This window comes from Astatotilapia calliptera, chromosome 13 (genome assembly GCF_964374335.1).
Source record: "Astatotilapia calliptera chromosome 13, fAstCal68.1, whole genome shotgun sequence".
In the NCBI taxonomy this organism is placed as follows: Eukaryota; Metazoa; Chordata; class Actinopteri; order Cichliformes; family Cichlidae; genus Astatotilapia; species Astatotilapia calliptera.
The window spans coordinates 23,754,774-23,773,508 of record NC_137434.1 but is presented as its reverse complement, the minus strand read 5'-3'; the positions used below and the strand labels follow the sequence as shown (position 1 = coordinate 23,773,508).

Below are 18,735 nucleotides of genomic sequence, written 5' to 3'. Positions count from 1 at the left end.
AGATTACAATGTACTTCTGTTACTTAAGGGCAAACAAGCTTGTGTCATACAAGTGTTTAAACACCAAATTGCAGACCAGTGCAGGTTAAGCAATTTAAACTTTGGGGACAGTCAGTTGCTGTGGCATGATCATGCGAAACTCAGGACCCTGAGGCAAGGTAATAGCTTTCAGTTATGACACATCTGACTAAAAATTCATTAATTCCTAACCTAATCTTCTTGAATCCGTACCCCGAAGCTGTTTACTTTCATTATTGTGCACTGTGAATAGCAAGAAGCCCAGACTGTTTTGCCACATTGCATGAAAAGCACAGATTACTTAAGTACTTAAACATAAAGTTTAAAAAATGTTGACAAACCCCTGAAATGTAAAGAGCAGATGCAAATCCCTTGGAGTTGGTAGCCTTGGTTGCCAAAAACTGTGCTGTGGCTCACTGGTCAAACTTTAAAATGTAAAATTTACTCTTAATAAATTACATGTTCCAGGCTTTCATAACCGATTAATGTGAAGATTTCTTTCTCTTCTACCAACGTGGCTGAATAATGAGGTAAATTAATCTCAATTTCTGTTGAATGTCTTATGGTTATTTGATTAGTTTTCATGAATTTTCACATTCAACTCTCCACAGTTTGGTTTGCCATGCGACAAAAAATTTTCAACCTCTCTTTAAGGATCAGTCTGGAAAACAAAAGGTAACAAACAGTTTCAGTAGAGCTGATCTCGCCAATTATTACACTGATATGTCATATACTATCACTTTTGTCAAAACCTTTTTCAAAATTTCACCAAAGAGCCACAGTGGTGGACTGATTGTAATCGATGTACTCAATCACTGTCCTAAAATATGTAGTAAACACTAATCTGCTGTTACAAGAACATTTAATAATGTATTTTAAAAAATATTAGTAAATAACTAGGCCCAACGGGACACAGTGGGTGACTCAGAAAAACATTAAGAAGATAAATTGTTTTATGTTTTGGCACGTTCAGATGTTTCTTTCTTTTGGCAACTAGCTTTACACACCACATTTTGCATTCATTATAGTCATCAACCTTAGAATAAAGCTGTTTTAAAATCATTTTTGCATGATGATTTATGGAAGGCTTAAAGAGTTCCTCTGTCTAGAATATGAAAATTTAAAGCCTGTAATATACTGGCAAAAAGCTCTCAGAAGAGCTGACATTTTTAATGGATTAAAATAGAAGCTGAGGCAGAAGTAGTAGGTGCTGGCACCCAAAAAATATCTGGCTACAACACAGTATTCAAAAAGTGTCAGCTTCTCTAATGAAATACTAAGTCATTACATTTTTTTCCACCACTCATTATGATGTCAGTTAAATTCACAATCTCCCCTCCATATAATGAAAAAACTTAATAGATATTAGCCATCAAACACATGTCAAAAAGACATATGTTTGGAGCAATGCCTCAGTGACTCTCTGTGCCTGAAAATGATTTCCCTATCGTTATTACTGAAGAGGTTTCAGAGATCCCTCTCATCCTCTGTGTCATTTCTTCACTTGCTTTTAAAAAAATGGGGCAATTGTGCAGGAGTAAAAATTCACCATCAGCGTCATTAGTTACACCTTGCTAGTTCCTCATCGGACTCCCTTTTGCCTTTTTCAGAACTGCCTTAATAAAACGAGGTGCTGGAAACAGTCATCAGAGATTGTTGAAGAGAGAAGTTGAAGATTTGTCATCTTCGCATCCATGTTGTGACTCTCCCATTCCACCACATCCCAAAGGCGCTCTATTGGATTGAGATCTGGTGACTCTGGAGGCCATTTGAGTACATTGAACCTATTGCCAGGTTGGAGAAACCAGTTTGAGATAATCTAACCTTTATGACAGGGTGCATTAAGGGGCCCAAATTATGCTTTTCAAACCATTACACCACCACCACTGGCCTGAACTGCTAATAAGTGCAGGATGGATTCATGCTTTCATGTCATTTATTTCAAATTTTGACTTAACCATACAAATGTGACAGCAGAAATCAAGACTCACCAGAGCAAGCAAGATTGTTCTAACCTCCTATTGACCTGTGTGAATTGTGATGCCTCAGTTTCCATTTTTAGCCGATAGGAGCTGCACCTGGTGTGGTATTCCACTGCTGTAACCCATCTGCGCTGACGTGGTGTGCACTCAGAGATGCTCTTCTGCGTGACTTAGTTATTTGAGTTACTGTTGCCTTTCCATCAATTCAAAGTAGTTAGCTATTTCCTTTGACTTCTGGGATCAATGAGGCATTTCTCCCAGTGAACTGCTGCTCACTGGGTAATTTCTCTTTTTTGGACCACTCACTGTAAACCTTAGAGACAGTTTTTTTGGGAAAATCCCAGTAGATCAACAGTTTCTGAAATACCCTGATGAGCCTGTCTGGCATCAACAACCATGCTATGTCCAAAGTCGCTTAAATCACCTTTTTTCCCACCATGTCTACATGCTAAAATGCAATGAGTTCCTGCCATGTGATTAGCTAATTAGATATTTGCATTACGACCCTTAGAAATGTCGAACAACACTGATTAACACGGAGTGTATATAAGGCTATATTATATTTATTCTTAATATGCACAGTATAATACCTGGTTTTGAAGTAAATGGAGTGAATATTGAGTAATATACATTGACATTTAATCTGGCAGTGTAACTTTGAACATACAATTCGAAAGTGCCTTAAATACCCCCCCCCCCCCACACACACACACACACACACACACAACAACAACAACATCTATCAGCTCTAATGCACATTATTCAGCAGTGTCACTCTCACATGTGTAATCAGCCTATGACTTGCAAAACCCCCTTGAAACAAAAGCTTTACAGTAAAGCACAAATGGATTGGACTCCTCTGCTGTTTCATAACCCTCAGTGTTAATCACATTGCTTTGACTGAGCAGGCACATTCTGACAGTCCTTGATGACCAAGTACTTGACAGATTTGGACAGATGGCAGATGAGTTTTGCAACAAAATGAGATTTTACTTTTGTCTAAATTTAGTTGTTATGTTGACATTTTGGAAATGAAAGGTGATTTAGTGTGTAACAACAAATAAGCCAAAAACAGCTTGTCATTTATTACATCCCAGATGTAATAAACTGATAATCAACAGGATTAGTGTTTTCAATCAAAGGCTGCAGTTGGATATGCTTTTTTTGTCAACCGTCTACATCTGATTGTTTTTTGTGGAGAGCTACAGGAAGACGGTACTTTCTTCAGCTTCCTGCAACTCCAAGCAATACCTTGTCAAAGTCATATAACCAAGAGAGAGATTCAGAGTCCACATTTTCTTTTACAGTTTCTTAGAATAGCAGTGATTTCATCTAGCTTACTGCCTCAGAGCTGCTATTACAGACTGCCCTAAATTTTCAGCAATTTTATTACAGTTTGGGTGCACTTACATTTCACCCAAAGTTCAGAAAACTTTCTCTGTAAGTATCAGCTTACAGACAAATTTTGTGCAGACTTGCGGGTTTTGGAAAGTGGCTGCTCAGCTGTACTTCAGCCAGGTTTGGACAGGTTGTGTGGCTATGAGCCAGGTCCACCACAGTGAGACTCTGGCTGGTGAGAGCAAGGCAGTGGAGTCAGCAGGTTGTTGTATCTGTCCAGTAGCAGGGATTCTCAGTCACTGCTCTTAAGTCAAGGTGACTCACGGTGGGTGAGGAGTCCACTCAAGTCCAATCTGAGCATAGCAGTAGAGGAAAGCTAGCATTGGTGGGGCCATGGTAGACCAGCCTGAAACAAAAAGAAAGCAAATATATTTGCATGTTTTTCGATTTACAAACTATCTGGATAATGCAGTCTATGTGTTGTTGTCAGTTATTTAATTATGAATGAAGCTTAAACGCAGCTTAAAAGTATATGCTAAGTGAGTAGGTTTGCTCATTTCCCTGTGCCATACTGCATCATGTTACGTTTTTTCCCTCCTTTTTCTATATTTAGCTGTTTCTCCGAGGGTCGTGCAGGCAGGTAAGGACAGCTGTCTGCACCTCCTCCCCAACTGGCCTGCCTCCAGATTATCTCAGTAACCTGCACCTGCACCCACAATGCTTTTCAATGGTCTATTCTTTTCTATTCATGCCAAAATCTAATTCACGCACACACTGGCTGCTTTATGCACAGCTGTACTGTCAGTTTTCTGTCTGCGTAAAAAAAAGGTTACATGAGCTGAGGCCAGAAAAGCTTTATTATGATGCAAAATATTTTAATGGCGCACGGAGGATAAGTTTTGTGTTGTGTAGTATGCATAGTGCGTTTCTGTCTGATTGCAACCATCTTTAAGAAAAGCCTTGATGTTTTAGTAAATATGAACTAATTATTAATCACATTGGGTATAACCATTTTCACATAAGCTATCATTATATGAAGCCTTTCTCACCTGTTTATTCATTATTTAAAGCCCTCTAGCCTACATGTACATTATGAGCCAAGACACCCCAGTGTTTTGCCTTTGCAGGTATCTGCATTTTATTAACACCCTCAGTGTGAAATATGTTCTCCAGCCAGTTATCCAATCTTTAATGTGGCCAACAACTAACATAGTAGAAAGGCAAAGTTGAAAGAAACACTACTAGCCAAATATAACTTCAGAAATATGTTGGAACTGATTGTATTTTTTAAAAATGTATTCGGTGCTTTCGTTTCTTCTTGATTATTCGCAATGTTTTTTGCAGGCAACTAAAATCTAAAAACAAAATAAAACCAACTGATGACCAGAACAACTTTTCAGATAAAAGAAGAAACTTAAAAATTGTATGTTATCTCTTTTTTTCACCTCTTTGTTTATATAATATCACTAGAAAGGGAGAAGTAGAGGAAAATGTGATTGTTTTCCTACCACTGACAGTCACTCAGTCATTTTTCTATGGACTCTGTCCCATTTCCTATCAGTGGATTATGGATTCACCCAGCTAACAAAGCTAACTAGCCATTGCTAGCTTAGCAACTCTATCCGGTTGTTAAGTGATGACGTGACGAATCCTACTTCCGGGCCTAAAGTAGTCTGTTTAATATGGCTTTTGTGTTGTTAACATGTTTAATGTTTTGTATTTTCTTCTATTTAATCTCAAAAAGCTCCTAAAACAGTCAGTGATCACTGTGGACCTCCCTCGGCTTTTATTACCGCTAATCATTTATTTAAGCTCAGTTTTTAAAACCTTAGGATGTAACTACAACCCATCCCATGCAGCAGTATATGAATGACTAACCTCATACACTCAACAAAAATATAAACGCAACACCTTTGTTACTGCTCCCATTCCCCATGGGATGGACGTAGAGACCTAAAATCCATTCCAGATACACAATATAACCATCCCTCCCAAACAGTGGTCACAAATCAGTCCAAATGTGTGGTAGTGGGCACATCTGCTATATTGAGATAATCCATCCCACCTCACAGGTGTGCCACATCAGGATGCTGATCTGACATCATGAGTAGTGCACAGGTGTACCTCAGACTGCCCACAACAAAAGGCCACCCTGGAATGTGCAGTTTTTTGCGCTATTGGGGGTCTGGGGACCCAGAACCGGTCAGTATCTGGTGTGACCACCATTTGCCTCATGCAGTGCAACACATCGTCGCATGGAGTCTATCAGATTGTCAATTGTGGCCTGTGGAATGTTGGTCCACTCCACTTCAATGGCTGTGCGAGGTTGTTGGATATTCGTGGGAACTGGTACACGCTGTCATATACGCCGGTCAAGCACATCCCGAACATGCTCAATGTGTGACATGTCCGGTGAGTATGCTGGCCATGCAAGAACTGGGACATTCTCAGCTGCCATCTGCCCTGAACAATGTGAACCATGATTCATCCGTGAAGCGCACACCTCTCCAACGTGCCAGACGTACGCCATCGAATGTGAGCATTTGCCCACACAAGTCTGTTACGGCGACGAGCTGGAGTCAGGTCAAGACCCCGATGAGGACGACGGGCATGCAGTTGAGCGTCCCTGAGACGGTTTCTGACAGTTTGTGCAGAAATTGTTTGGTTGTGCAAACCAATTGTTCCAGCAGCTGTCTGGGTGGCTGGTCTCAGACGATCTTGGAGGTGAACCTGCTGGATGTGGAGGTCCTGGGCTGGTGTGGTTACACGAGGTCTGCGGTTGTGAGGCCGGTTGGATGTGCTGCCATATTCTCTGAAACGCCTGTGGAGACGGCTTATGGTTGAGAAATGAACATTCAATGCACGGGCGACAGATCTGGTTGACATTCCTGCTGGCAGCATGCCAATTGCACGCTCCCTCATTGCTTGTGGCATCTGTGGCATTTTGCTGTGAGACAAAACTGCACATTCCAGGGTGGCCTTTTGTTGTGGGCAGTCTGAGGTACACCTGTGCACTACTCATGATGTCAGATCAGCATCCTGATGTGGCACACCTGTGAGGTGGGATGGATTATCTCAATATAGCAGATGTGCCCACTACCACACATTTGGACTGATTTGTGACCACTGTTTGGGAGGGATGGTTATATTGTGTATCTGGAATGAATTTTAGGTCTCTACGTCCATCCCATGGGGAATGGGAGCAGTAACAAAGGTGTTGCGTTTATATTTTTGTTGAGTGTATGTGGATGGATTATCTCAGTTGTTCTCCTGGCTGAAGTTTGGTCCTTTTACAGCATCCTGCCATGCGATTACATTTGTTCCTGACCACCGAGAACACTCACGTTAACTTTTATCGAGTGGAAAAAAAGTTAGCTTGTTTATATTATGCTAACATAGCTGTGTCGCTAGCGGTCACGTAGCACATCATTATATACCAGATAGCCAAACTTCAGTAACCCTACAAACGTCACTGCTGTTTAGTTTTCTGTCTTCATTTATGTTGGAAGTGATAACAGAGCTGTACGTTTTAATTTGTTTCCAAAACCCCGCAGTCAGAACATGCTATATTGTATTTAGATAGAAGCTAGCGAGCTAACTTCCTGCTAACTTCTAACTCCGTTAAATGTCATAAATTCCGTTTTCATGGATGCCTGGATGTTAAACTCAATTGTTACACCTGGTAGAGCAGAACGCTGATCATTTTATTAAAGATGAAAGACTTTAGACAGTTTTTCCAACTCTCAATAATGCCATAGTGATCATTTGATATATGGACCTGCAGCGGAGTTTAGGTCCAGACACGGCTAGTGACGTCAGACTTAGCAACCGGATAGTCTTATCCCAATCACAGTGATGACTGCTTTAAAATAAACAAAGAAAAGAAAGTCAAATCAGATAAGGGTTCCACCTATATTTTATACACAAGATGTGTTTAGTGCTACTTACTGAATGTTAGCATGCTTGCACACTAAAAAACTAGCTTCTGAAACACTAATACTATGGCTTAACAGTGTAGTGGTTAACAACCTGGCCTAACACACAAAAGATTTCTGCTTCAAGCTTTGGAGGAGATATAAATCCTTGGAAGGGTTGAAATAAGAAGGACAGCTGGTGTAAAAGTCTATGGTAAAATGAAATGCGGGGAGTCATCTGCTAAGCCGACCACAGTGGGTAGCGCCGCATGTTTGCTTTGGCAGGATTTTTATGTTGGATGTCCCTCCTGACGCAACCCCAGAAGGGACTTGTGTTTCTTCCCAGAAAGTACCATTATTATTTAGACAAAAAAAGAATGTGCTAAAATTGGGAACAACACACGTTTTTTGCCTAAAGTAAATATATAGTGTAACCCATATTTGAGTATGGCTTAACTAGAATACACCAGAATAAAAGAATCCTTAATCTAAGCAGCACACTTCATTTGTAATGAATAAACCATGGGTGCAGCAGTTAAGGAGTTAACTGTTCTGGTTTAGACACGTGCTACTCTAGGCCAATGAGCTGCTGAAACGTGGTACAGGCTCCGCCTGCCACCCCTGCTTAGGAGGACACAGATTTTTCTTTTCTCTCTTCCGCTCGCGAACCTTCCATGAGCAAGCTAGTGAGGAAACGAGACACAGCGATTTACTGAGACGAGGTATGAAAAAGAGTAATATGGACGGAGAGCTAGCACTCGCCGTTTACGAAAGATTGTTTTACTGTATGTATATTGCTAAGATGAGTAATTAGCTGGTTCTTTTTACATTGCTTAGTCGAGAAAGGTCGGGAGTTAGAGACGACGCCATTTCATCGGTCGTGCGCCATCTCGCGCTGTTCCGTCTTTCTAATTCTGAGATCGGTGAGCAAAGTGTTTTACTTGTTCATTATTTATCTGTGTTTCATGAATGCCTTGCAAGTAAAATGTTCCAGTGTTTAATGATAATTGTTTAGGAATGTTCTGTAGGAAACTTTGTTCAATTTACTGAAACCCAGCAGTTGAAGTGAATGTGTGAATTGTGATTTTATGAGGAACTTAATATGTCCCATGACACTGTCGTTGACAGGTCAGGTTTTTTTTTCTTTTGTTTGGTTTTGTTTTTTTTGTTTCTTTGGTTTGTATCTTCCTGGTGCATTCCAACGGATCCTGAAATTGATGGCGAGCCAACCCCGTTGAAGGACCAAATGACTTTGTTCTGTCCTGCACATCAGAGTGTGGTAGGCCAGATGCAACAAAACAGAGACACACCACGCCATTTTGTACTCGTAGTCCCCCTTTTTCACACACATCCCCCTGGACTCACGGGCGGGTTGTTTTAAGGACACGTTTTACGGACTCTGTACATTCCATGAATGTGGACAAAAGTGAGTGTGAGCGGTCGGAAATAACCCTCCAGCTGATTAACTGTTGCTATCTGTAAACGAAGTCTGTGAAAATGCAAATAAGTGTTAACATTTATATGCTGATGATTGACATTGTGGTTCATTGTTAGATGTGAACTGTACCTCTAGAAAGGGTGCACCTAGGTAAGATTTCTTTTTTTTTTGTTTTCATCGAGTGATCACTGTGATTTTGCCAAAAAGGTATTATTGAGAGAGTACCGGTACCGAAAGGGAATAATTTCATTTGTAGGTGTTTTGTGTGTTTGTCATAATGTCCTGTTATTGCTAATCGAAAAGAAAAATACAATTCCGGCTATTTTTCAAAACTCGCGGTTGTCTGAGTCTCATTCAGTTCGCCTCTCCTGTACGTAGCCGAACCTACTGGTCCAAATCTTTGAGCTCTTGGTGTCAAATTTGGGTGACATACTCTTGTTTTGATCTGGGAGTATTTGAGACACGCACATAAGTGTTACAAGTTGGCGAGCCAGCAGCCAGGAGTTATTGTGAAACTGCATGAGACTCATCTTATTAAGTATTACAACGATAAGAAACAATCAAAACCTAGTTTGACAAAATGGACGTAGTACTTAAAGAGGCAATTAAAATCCCAAACGCAGTAATCATAAAAGGGCTTACTAACAGCGACCTCGATGAAGAAGTAGCTATTTACCTGGGGAAACACGGTTCAGTTAACCGCCACATCCGTATAGATGATCCGCATTCTGAGTTTCACAGGCAGATGATAGCTGAGTTCAATCATGCCAGTGCAATGGATACTTTGAATCCTCTTTTGCCGCAGACTATTCAAAGCTCTGCTCAGCCTGAAGTCACGTTTGAAATTAGGAGTTTAACTGAGGCGTATGCAGTGAATGCGAGGAATGTCACAAGAGCATACATGAGACAACTGTCTGAAATGGCCAATCTTAGTGGCCATTCACTAGAAAACATGCTCAAAGAGGGACTGGCTAACTTAAACGTGCCCCCCCTATCTCCTCAGCCTACAGTTTCTCCCCCTGTTGACAGAGGCGAGACAAGTTTGCATGCACAGGGTGACCATTCCCCCAGTCAACCTGCTGCTGATTTTTCACAGTCTACGGATTCGATTCCAACCTTAAATCAAAACCTGATCGATCCTGACCGACCGACCCAGTTCCATCCCACACTTGAGCTTAACCCGCCCAATGTCCGGCGGGTGGTAGTTGAACATGTGGTGCGCAGTAGTGAAGTTTCTTCACACTCGCCTATGCCGAGTAGGATTAGAGCTTTCTCTGGGCGCATTCCTCGCCCTAACAGTGAAGCTGATTACGACGCCTGGCGCACAAGTGTTGAAGTCCTCATGAGTGATCCAGCCGTTTCTGACTTGAACTGCACACAGAGGATCCTTGACAGTCTTCTGTCGCCTGCCACAGACGTCACTAAGCATTTAGGTCCAAATGCTAGACCCTCTGAGTACCTGAGAGTACTCGATTCTGCGTTTGGAGCCGTCGAAGATGGCGATGAGCTCTATGCGCGATTCATGAACACACTTCAGAATGAAGGAGAAAGACCATCAGCCTATTTGCAAAGGTTACATGTCTGTTTGACCAAAGCAATGCGACGAGGAGGTGTCAATGTGTCGGATTTTGACAAGCAATTGTTAAAGCAATTCCTTCGTGGCTGTTGGGAGGACAGTCTCATCAGCGACCTCCAGCTAGGACAAAGAAAAGAGAGCCCACCTTCGTTCTCTGAGCTACTCTTGCTTCTACGCACGGAAGAGGACAAGCAAGCCTCAAAAGTCCGTCGTATGAGACAACATCTTGGTCAGAGCAAACCTGGCCCTAGCAATCCAAAGCACCGGGCCATGTCAAATGTACAAACAGCAAGTAGCTGTGAGTCTGACCTCAATGTGTTAAAGAAACAAATTGCTGATTTGAGTGCACAACTTAACAGTTGGAAAATAGAAAGCCAAAAGCAAAATCAGCCCAAGCACTCAAAGTCAGAGTGCCACACAGTTAATGCCAAAGTCGAAGTCTACCCCACGAAAAGGAAGGCTTCGACCGCACAGAACTTTGCAAAAGCCAATGCAAAGCCGCGTCCTTGGTATTGCTTTCACTGTGGTGAGGACGGTCATATTGCCTCGTCATGTGAAAGCGAACCAAATCCATCCTTAGTGGCCATGAAGCGAAAACAGCTGAGAGAAAGGCAATCTAGTTGGGAAGCATCAACTAGGGCCAGTGATGAGCCGCCTTTAAACTAATCCCAGCCTCCAGTGTGGGACAAGTGGGGGCTGCCGGAGACAATTCTCGTCCCAAGCCTCAACGTGCCTTTTCAAGGGAAGTTCAGTCAAAAGCGCCGTCTATACACCTTCCAAAGGGTTTGGTCGGAACCAAAACTTCTGCTACTGTCATTATCGCTGGCAGAGAAACGAACTGTCTTCTTGATACAGGGTCACAAGTGACAACCGTGCCTCAGAGTTTTTATGAGAAGCATCTCTCAGACTTGCCTATAAACCCGTTGGGCGATCTCCTGGATGTAGAGTGTGCAAACGGCCAATCCGTCCCTTACCTAGGTTATGTAGAACTCTCAATCACCTTTCTCAAGAACTTTGTGGGTTCGGATATTAGTGTTAATACCCTAGCATTAGTTATCCCCCCTCTGCGAGCCGAGGCGCGAGAACAGATCTTGATAGGTACAAATACCTTAGATGCCCTTTATGCTGACTTCCATGAGTCCAGTGCAAACTTTCAGCCCGTCCCCCATGGTTTCAGAGCGCTCCTCAAAATCCTTGGAGTACGTCGAAAAGCCGCTAGCAATTGCAGCCTTGGGTGTGCAAAGTTAACTGGTAAAGAGCAAGCTGTGGTGGCGGCAGGGCAGACGGCAGTTTTAGAAGCTTCGGTGTACATTCCCAACTCCATTAATGAGAAATGTGCAGTTGTCGAATCGTCATCAGATTTTCCCTTGCCCAGTGGTTTGCTTGTGTTAACTGGTCTTGTCAACCTGCCAGCCAAGCGGCCTTGTAAGCTGCCGGTTGTAGTGAAAAATGAAACCGATCACGACATTGTTGTCCCGTCAGGCCGTGTGCTAGCTGACATTAATGCTGTGACCAGAGTCATATGTAAAGAACAGACAGAGAAGATGTCAAACTCTTCAGACCACTCAGGAAATTCTTCTCAACCTGAAGAAATCAGTTTCGACTTTGGAAATGACCTACCTGATGAATGGAGAAATCGTGTCACAAAGTTGCTAAATTCAATGCCTGGAGTGTTTTCACAGCATGCATTGGATTTTGGACACACAGAGAAGGTGCAACATCACATCAAGCTTAGTGATGAAACCCCATTCAAGTCCAGACCCCGACCAATACATCCACACGATGTGGAGGCCGTGAGGAAGCACCTGCGGGAACTGCTTGACGTGGGAGTGATACGGGAATCTGAATCACCATTCGCTTCCCCAATCGTAGTAGTCAAAAAGAAAGATGGTTCAGTTCGCTTGTGCATTGACTATCGGAGGTTAAACCTCCAAACCATCAAAGATGCATATGCACTCCCGAATCTGGAAGAGGCTTTTTCCGCTCTAGCAGGGTCGAAATGGTTCTCGGTCCTAGATCTCAAGTCGGGATATTATCAGATTGAGATGTCAGAGTCAGACAAGCAGAAAACAGCCTTCGTATGTCCCTTAGGATTTTGGGAATTCAATAGGATGCCCCAAGGGATCACCAACGCACCCTCCACTTTTCAAAGGCTCATGGAGCGGTGTATGGGTCCGATGAATCTTAAGGAGGTCCTTGTCTTTATTGATGACCTCATCATCTTTTCATCATCTCTTGAAGAACACGAGCAACGCCTGAAGAAGGTCCTGTTGCGGCTGAAAGAGTTTGGGTTAAAATTAGCACCCGAGAAGTGTAAATTTTTCCAAACCTCTGTTAAGTATCTCGGCCACGTGGTGTCAGAGCGTGGAGTCGAGACTGATGCAGAGAAGATCAAAGCCCTCACGAGTTGGCCCGTCCCCACCAACCTTAAAGAGTTAAGGTCATTTTTGGGCTTTGCTGGGTACTACCGGCGATTCATCCAGGGTTTTTCTAATATTGTAAGGCCGTTGAATGAGTTAACCGCTGGTTACCCACCATTGAGAAAAGGAAAGAAAAGACCCACGAAGCAACAAAGCTCCATGTACCATAGCCCGAAAGAGCTATTTGGTGACAGGTGGACTCAAAAGTGTCAAGAGGCTTTTGAACAAGTCATTGGTAGGCTAACCTCAGCCCCAGTGTTGGGTTTTGCCGACCCCAGACTCCCATATATCCTCCATACGGATGCTAGTACCATTGGCCTTGGTGCCGCTCTGTACCAACTCCAGGATGGACAGTTGAGGGCCATAGCCTTTGCTAGCAGAGGACTTTCAAGAAGTGAGATGAGATATCCAGCCCACAAGCTGGAGTTCTTGGCCCTTAAGTGGGCTGTCACCGAAAAGTTCTCAGACTACCTATATGGTACAGAATTCACAGTAGTGACAGACAGTAATCCGTTAACGTACATCCTAACATCAGCGAAGCTGGATGCAACGAGTTACCGTTGGCTCTCAGCCTTGTCTACTTTTTCATTCCAACTCCAGTACAGGGCTGGCAAACAAAACGTAGACGCGGATGCACTGTCTCGTCGTCCCCATGGTAGCCCAGGTGATGATCCTGTCTCACAGAAGGAAAGTGAAAGGATCCGGCAATTCGCCCTCACTCACCTCAGTGGCGATGACAAAGAAATGGTTTCTAGGGAGGTTGTACAGGCCATCTGCGAAAGGCATTCAGTTAATTCTGCAGGCCTGGATTCAGGGTCATTCACTTGCCCAGGTTTGGCTTTAGTTGAGTCCTTAGCCTTACATGCTACAGCTGTCCCTGATAGCTTTGCAGGGGAGCTGTTGGATGGTTCTCCTCTTCCCCCGCCTATGGCAGAGGATGAGCTCAGACAGAAACAGAGGCTAGACCCAGCTCTCGATGCTATAGTCACTCTGTTAGAAACTGGTCAGACCCCACCTCCCAGTCTTAGAGCAGAACTACCTGAGCTTCCCTTGTTGCTGCGTGAGCTCTGTCGTCTTGAACTGCAGAATGGAGTTCTTTACCGAAAGAGGCAAACCGGTCCAGACATCTCCTTTCAACTCGTGTTACCCGAGGAGTTGAGGTCAGTAGTCTTCCAACACCTCCACAGTAACATGGGCCACCTAGGAACTGACCGCACTATTGACCTGGTCAGAACTCGGTTTTACTGGCCAAAAATGCAGACGTCAGTTGAAAAAATGATCAACACGTGTGAACGGTGTGTTCGCCGGAAGTGTAGGCCAGAGAGGGCAGCTCCCCTCATGAACATCAAGACAAGCAGGCCCCTTGAACTGGTCTGTATAGATTATCTATCTATTGAGCCAGATCAGTCTAACACTAAGGATGTATTAGTTATGACTGATCACTTCACTAAGTTCGCAGTAGCTGTCCCTACACCCAATCAACGAGCGCGCACTGTTGCAAAGGCCCTCTGGGAGAACTTCATTGTTCATTATGGTGTCCCAGAGAGACTTTTAAGTGATCAAGGCCCCGATTTCGAATCGAAGACAATAAAACAACTCTGCGAAATTATTGGCATGAAAAAGATACACACAACGCCATACCACCCCAGAGCCAATCCAGTTGAGAGGTTCAACAGAACACTTCTCCAAATGCTTGGTACCTTGAATGACAATGAGAAGTTGCATTGGAAAGAGTATGTAAAACCTCTAGTACATGCATATAATTGTACCAAGAATGATGTGACGGGCTATTCGCCTTATGTGCTGATGTTTGGGAGACAACCAAGGCTTCCCATTGATCTAGTATTTGGGTTGCCTGTGAATGCTCAGAAGAAGTCACACTCCCAGTACGTCAGTGATCTAAAACATAGGTTGGAGGAGAGTTTTAAGATCGCAACCTCAAACGCACACAAGAATGCTGAGCGCAATAAAACTCGCTTTGACAAGCAAGTGGTTGACTCAACTCTCAACGTGGGTGACAGGGTTCTCGTGCGTAATGTTAAACTGAGGGGAAAGCATAAGTTGGCAGACAGATGGGAAGATGATGTGTACGTAGTTCTGAGAAGAGCAGGCGAACTACCAGTCTATACGGTCAAACCGGAAGCGAAAGAAAGACCAGTCCGAACATTGCACAGAGACCTGCTCCTTCCTTGTAGCTTCATACCGGTCACAGAGTCAACTGAAAACAGTCCCAAAAAGCCCCAGGCTCGGCGGAACACAAGGCAAACTGTTGTTCAGGAAGACGACGACGACCTCGACTCCGAGTACTTACCAGTACCTACCTGGATACCAATCTCCATTACCAGCTCTGTCAAGCCAACTCTCGTTGTGCCCCGCACTGAAAGTGTGCAAAGACAATTTCCAGCTTATGATGAAACCGAACGTGACAACCCCACCGAACGTGACAACCCCACCGAACGTGACAACCCCACCGAACGTGACAACCCCACCGAATGTGACAGACAATCCGAGGACATTGAGGAAACGGAAGTTGTGAACTTACCTGAAACTGCAACTGAGAACTTACCCGAACATGTGGACTTACCTGAGCCTAGTTTGCGGGAAATCAACGTTCAAGTTGAAAATCCTGTGGAAAGGACCCAGCAACCTAGTGAGCAAGTCCTGCCCGAAGTGGATGAGACGATGCTAGAGCGTCCTAATGACCAAGAAAGAGTCATAACTGAGCAGCCCAGTTCATTTGGTTCACAGAACAGCTCTCGGGAAGAACATGACGTTCTTCGTCGATCTCAAAGGTCACGTCAGACACCAGAAAGGTTGCAGTATTCTACCTTAGGTAACCCCTTACTGTATGTTGTTAATGCAGTATTTAATAGCCTAAACGAAGCCATTTCAAGCTCTATGCAGTCTAACCATTTGGATGCACAGGGACGTGCATACCATCAAGTGGGGAGGGTGTAACCCATATTTGAGTATGGCTTAACTAGAATACACCAGAATAAAAGAATCCTTAATCTAAGCAGCACACTTCATTTGTAATGAATAAACCATGGGTGCAGCAGTTAAGGAGTTAACTGTTCTGGTTTAGACACGTGCTACTCTAGGCCAATGAGCTGCTGAAACGTGGTACAGGCTCCGCCTGCCACCCCTGCTTAGGAGGACACAGATTTTTCTTTTCTCTCTTCCGCTCGCGAACCTTCCATGAGCAAGCTAGTGAGGAAACGAGACACAGCGATTTACTGAGACGAGGTATGAAAAAGAGTAATATGGACGGAGAGCTAGCACTCGCCGTTTACGAAAGATTGTTTTACTGTATGTATATTGCTAAGATGAGTAATTAGCTGGTTCTTTTTACATTGCTTAGTCGAGAAAGGTCGGGAGTTAGAGACGACGCCATTTCATCGGTCGTGCGCCATCTCGCGCTGTTCCGTCTTTCTAATTCTGAGATCGGTGAGCAAAGTGTTTTACTTGTTCATTATTTATCTGTGTTTCATGAATGCCTTGCAAGTAAAATGTTCCAGTGTTTAATGATAATTGTTTAGGAATGTTCTGTAGGAAACTTTGTTCAATTTACTGAAACCCAGCAGTTGAAGTGAATGTGTGAATTGTGATTTTATGAGGAACTTAATATGTCCCATGACACTGTCGTTGACAGGTCAGGTTTTTTTTTCTTTTGTTTGGTTTTGTTTTTTTTGTTTCTTTGGTTTGTATCTTCCTGGTGCATTCCAACGGATCCTGAAATTGATGGCGAGCCAACCCCGTTGAAGGACCAAATGACTTTGTTCTGTCCTGCACATCAGAGTGTGGTAGGCCAGATGCAACAAAACAGAGACACACCACGCCATTTTGTACTCGTAGTCCCCCTTTTTCACACACATCCCCCTGGACTCACGGGCGGGTTGTTTTAAGGACACGTTTTACGGACTCTGTACATTCCATGAATGTGGACAAAAGTGAGTGTGAGCGGTCGGAAATAACCCTCCAGCTGATTAACTGTTGCTATCTGTAAACGAAGTCTGTGAAAATGCAAATAAGTGTTAACATTTATATGCTGATGATTGACATTGTGGTTCATTGTTAGATGTGAACTGTACCTCTAGAAAGGGTGCACCTAGGTAAGATTTCTTTTTTTTTTGTTTTCATCGAGTGATCACTGTGATTTTGCCAAAAAGGTATTATTGAGAGAGTACCGGTACCGAAAGGGAATAATTTCATTTGTAGGTGTTTTGTGTGTTTGTCATAATGTCCTGTTATTGCTAATCGAAAAGAAAAATACAATTCCGGCTATTTTTCAAAACTCGCGGTTGTCTGAGTCTCATTCAGTTCGCCTCTCCTGTACGTAGCCGAACCTACTGGTCCAAATCTTTGAGCTCTTGGTGTCAAATTTGGGTGACATACTCTTGTTTTGATCTGGGAGTATTTGAGACACGCACATAAGTGTTACAATAGCAATTCTACCAATGTTAGGTAAATGTTCTAAGGGGAAATATTGCCATTTTTAGGACTTCATGTGCCTTAAATTGAGCTTTAAGGAATCTTTGCAGTTAAAAATGAAACACAAAAAGTACTCCTTGGGTAACAGTGAAGATGTCATCAGCACATTTGTGCATGCAATAAACAAACAAAAAAAAAAACCCCACACATAACAGTGCAGTGGTACTTTTTGCTGTGTTTGTGTGCTCTTGAATTAAAACTTGGTCTGTCTCTTAGTTGTAACTTTAGAGTACATGGGGGCTTTCAGGTGCAAGACTCAAGGGGACACTGTTAACACAAACAACTTAAGACACACAGTGTGTTCAGAAAATTGTTTGTTGTACATTTTGCCAGAAAGGTCAGGGAGCAATTACACTACTGCCTGCACCACTCACAATCCCAGACACTCATGTTAATGAAACCACAGCTCCCTCTCTGCAGTTTCCTGTGAGGACACACGCAGACACAAGTAACTGCCTCAGGCGTTTCTGCTGGAACCACTATATCTCAATTTAAAGTGCAAAAACACATGTAATCAGTGAAAGAACCGAGCTTATTAAGTGATTTGTTAAATCATGTATTTCTAATTTTCCAGTCTTTTTTTTTTTTTAGCATTTCAATGATCTTAATAAATCCCCATAAAAGCAAACTGAGATTCTTAGCTATTGCGCAGCTCTTGCTCTGAATAATTCACAACTGAAATGGTATTTTCAAACACCATGCACTTATTTTTAGGTTCCTCTTAACTTATTTACACCGAGACTACAGTCTTGTGAGCACGAAGGAGGTCAGGAGTGCTAGAGGAGGTGTAAAGTTATGCACCATTTGCTGCCTCCAACAAAATTTTACTGTAACATTGAAGCTTAAGTGGTGACTGGAAAATACCCTGTCAGACTGCTTAGGTTTGACTTTAAGATCCCACAGACTGTGGTATAAACAGAAATGCTAAAATAATAAATAGTAATAAGGAAAAGTAATAAAGAAGTGCTTCAGTTTGTGGATTTACACTCACTGCACAACATGAACTAAAATCAGCATGAAATAGAAAGACGGTCTTTTGCCCTTTATCTGTTACCTGAGTTTACCTCTTGCCATGGCATTCGTGGGTGATATTACACAACCTTTAAATCTAACAGTAAACCACTCACATCAATACTAGTGATCTTCACATCAATATATATGTATTTTTTAAATGAATGAAAACAACAATCTGTCATTTTTTTTTTTAAAAACGTCCCTGGCACTACATAGATCAGCTTAGTAACAACTTTCATCTCTTCAAGTTCCTTTTAAAATCCTATTTTAAACAGCAGGCAACTGTTTTCAGCTCTCATGAGCACAGTGTAAACCATAGTTTCAGCACCAAACATAAGCACACTGGCACAGTCTGGGACTCGCTGGTAAATGCATTTAGCAGCTAAAGATTCACTTATTTCCCTCAGGAGTTAGTAGAGTCAAAGAAAGAGCTGGAAAGAAAGAAAAAGAGATAATGAAGCAATTAAGCAGCTGTTTCCTAACATCCAACACTTGTACAAACTTTACAGGGTAGAAATGTTGTTGTTGTTGTAGTACAGCTTCC

The 18,735-nt window shown here is 42.8% G+C and overlaps 1 protein-coding gene and 1 long non-coding RNA gene across 4 annotated transcripts in view; one reads left to right on the top strand and one right to left on the bottom strand.

The window, feature by feature from the left end:
- Nucleotides 1-2,545: 2,545 nt before the first annotated feature.
- hhat (hedgehog acyltransferase) overlaps nucleotides 2,546-18,735 on the bottom strand; it is a 27,728-nt gene continuing 11,538 nt past the window's right edge. For 2 of the 3 annotated variants that reach the window (XM_026190879.2, XM_026190880.2), the window contains exon 12: nucleotides 2,546-3,744. In XM_026190879.2, the coding sequence (XP_026046664.1) occupies nucleotides 3,659-3,744 (86 nt within the window). In that variant the 3' untranslated portion in view covers nucleotides 2,546-3,658. Of the gene's footprint in view, nucleotides 3,745-17,392; nucleotides 18,623-18,735 lie in introns of those variants that run through there. The other variant, XM_080288304.1, reaches the window with a different exon arrangement.
- LOC145419794 (uncharacterized) lies at nucleotides 7,685-9,024 on the top strand. Its single transcript, XR_013901136.1, has 2 exons — nucleotides 7,685-7,974; nucleotides 8,090-9,024. It is a non-coding gene; the product is annotated as an uncharacterized LOC145419794 (long non-coding RNA).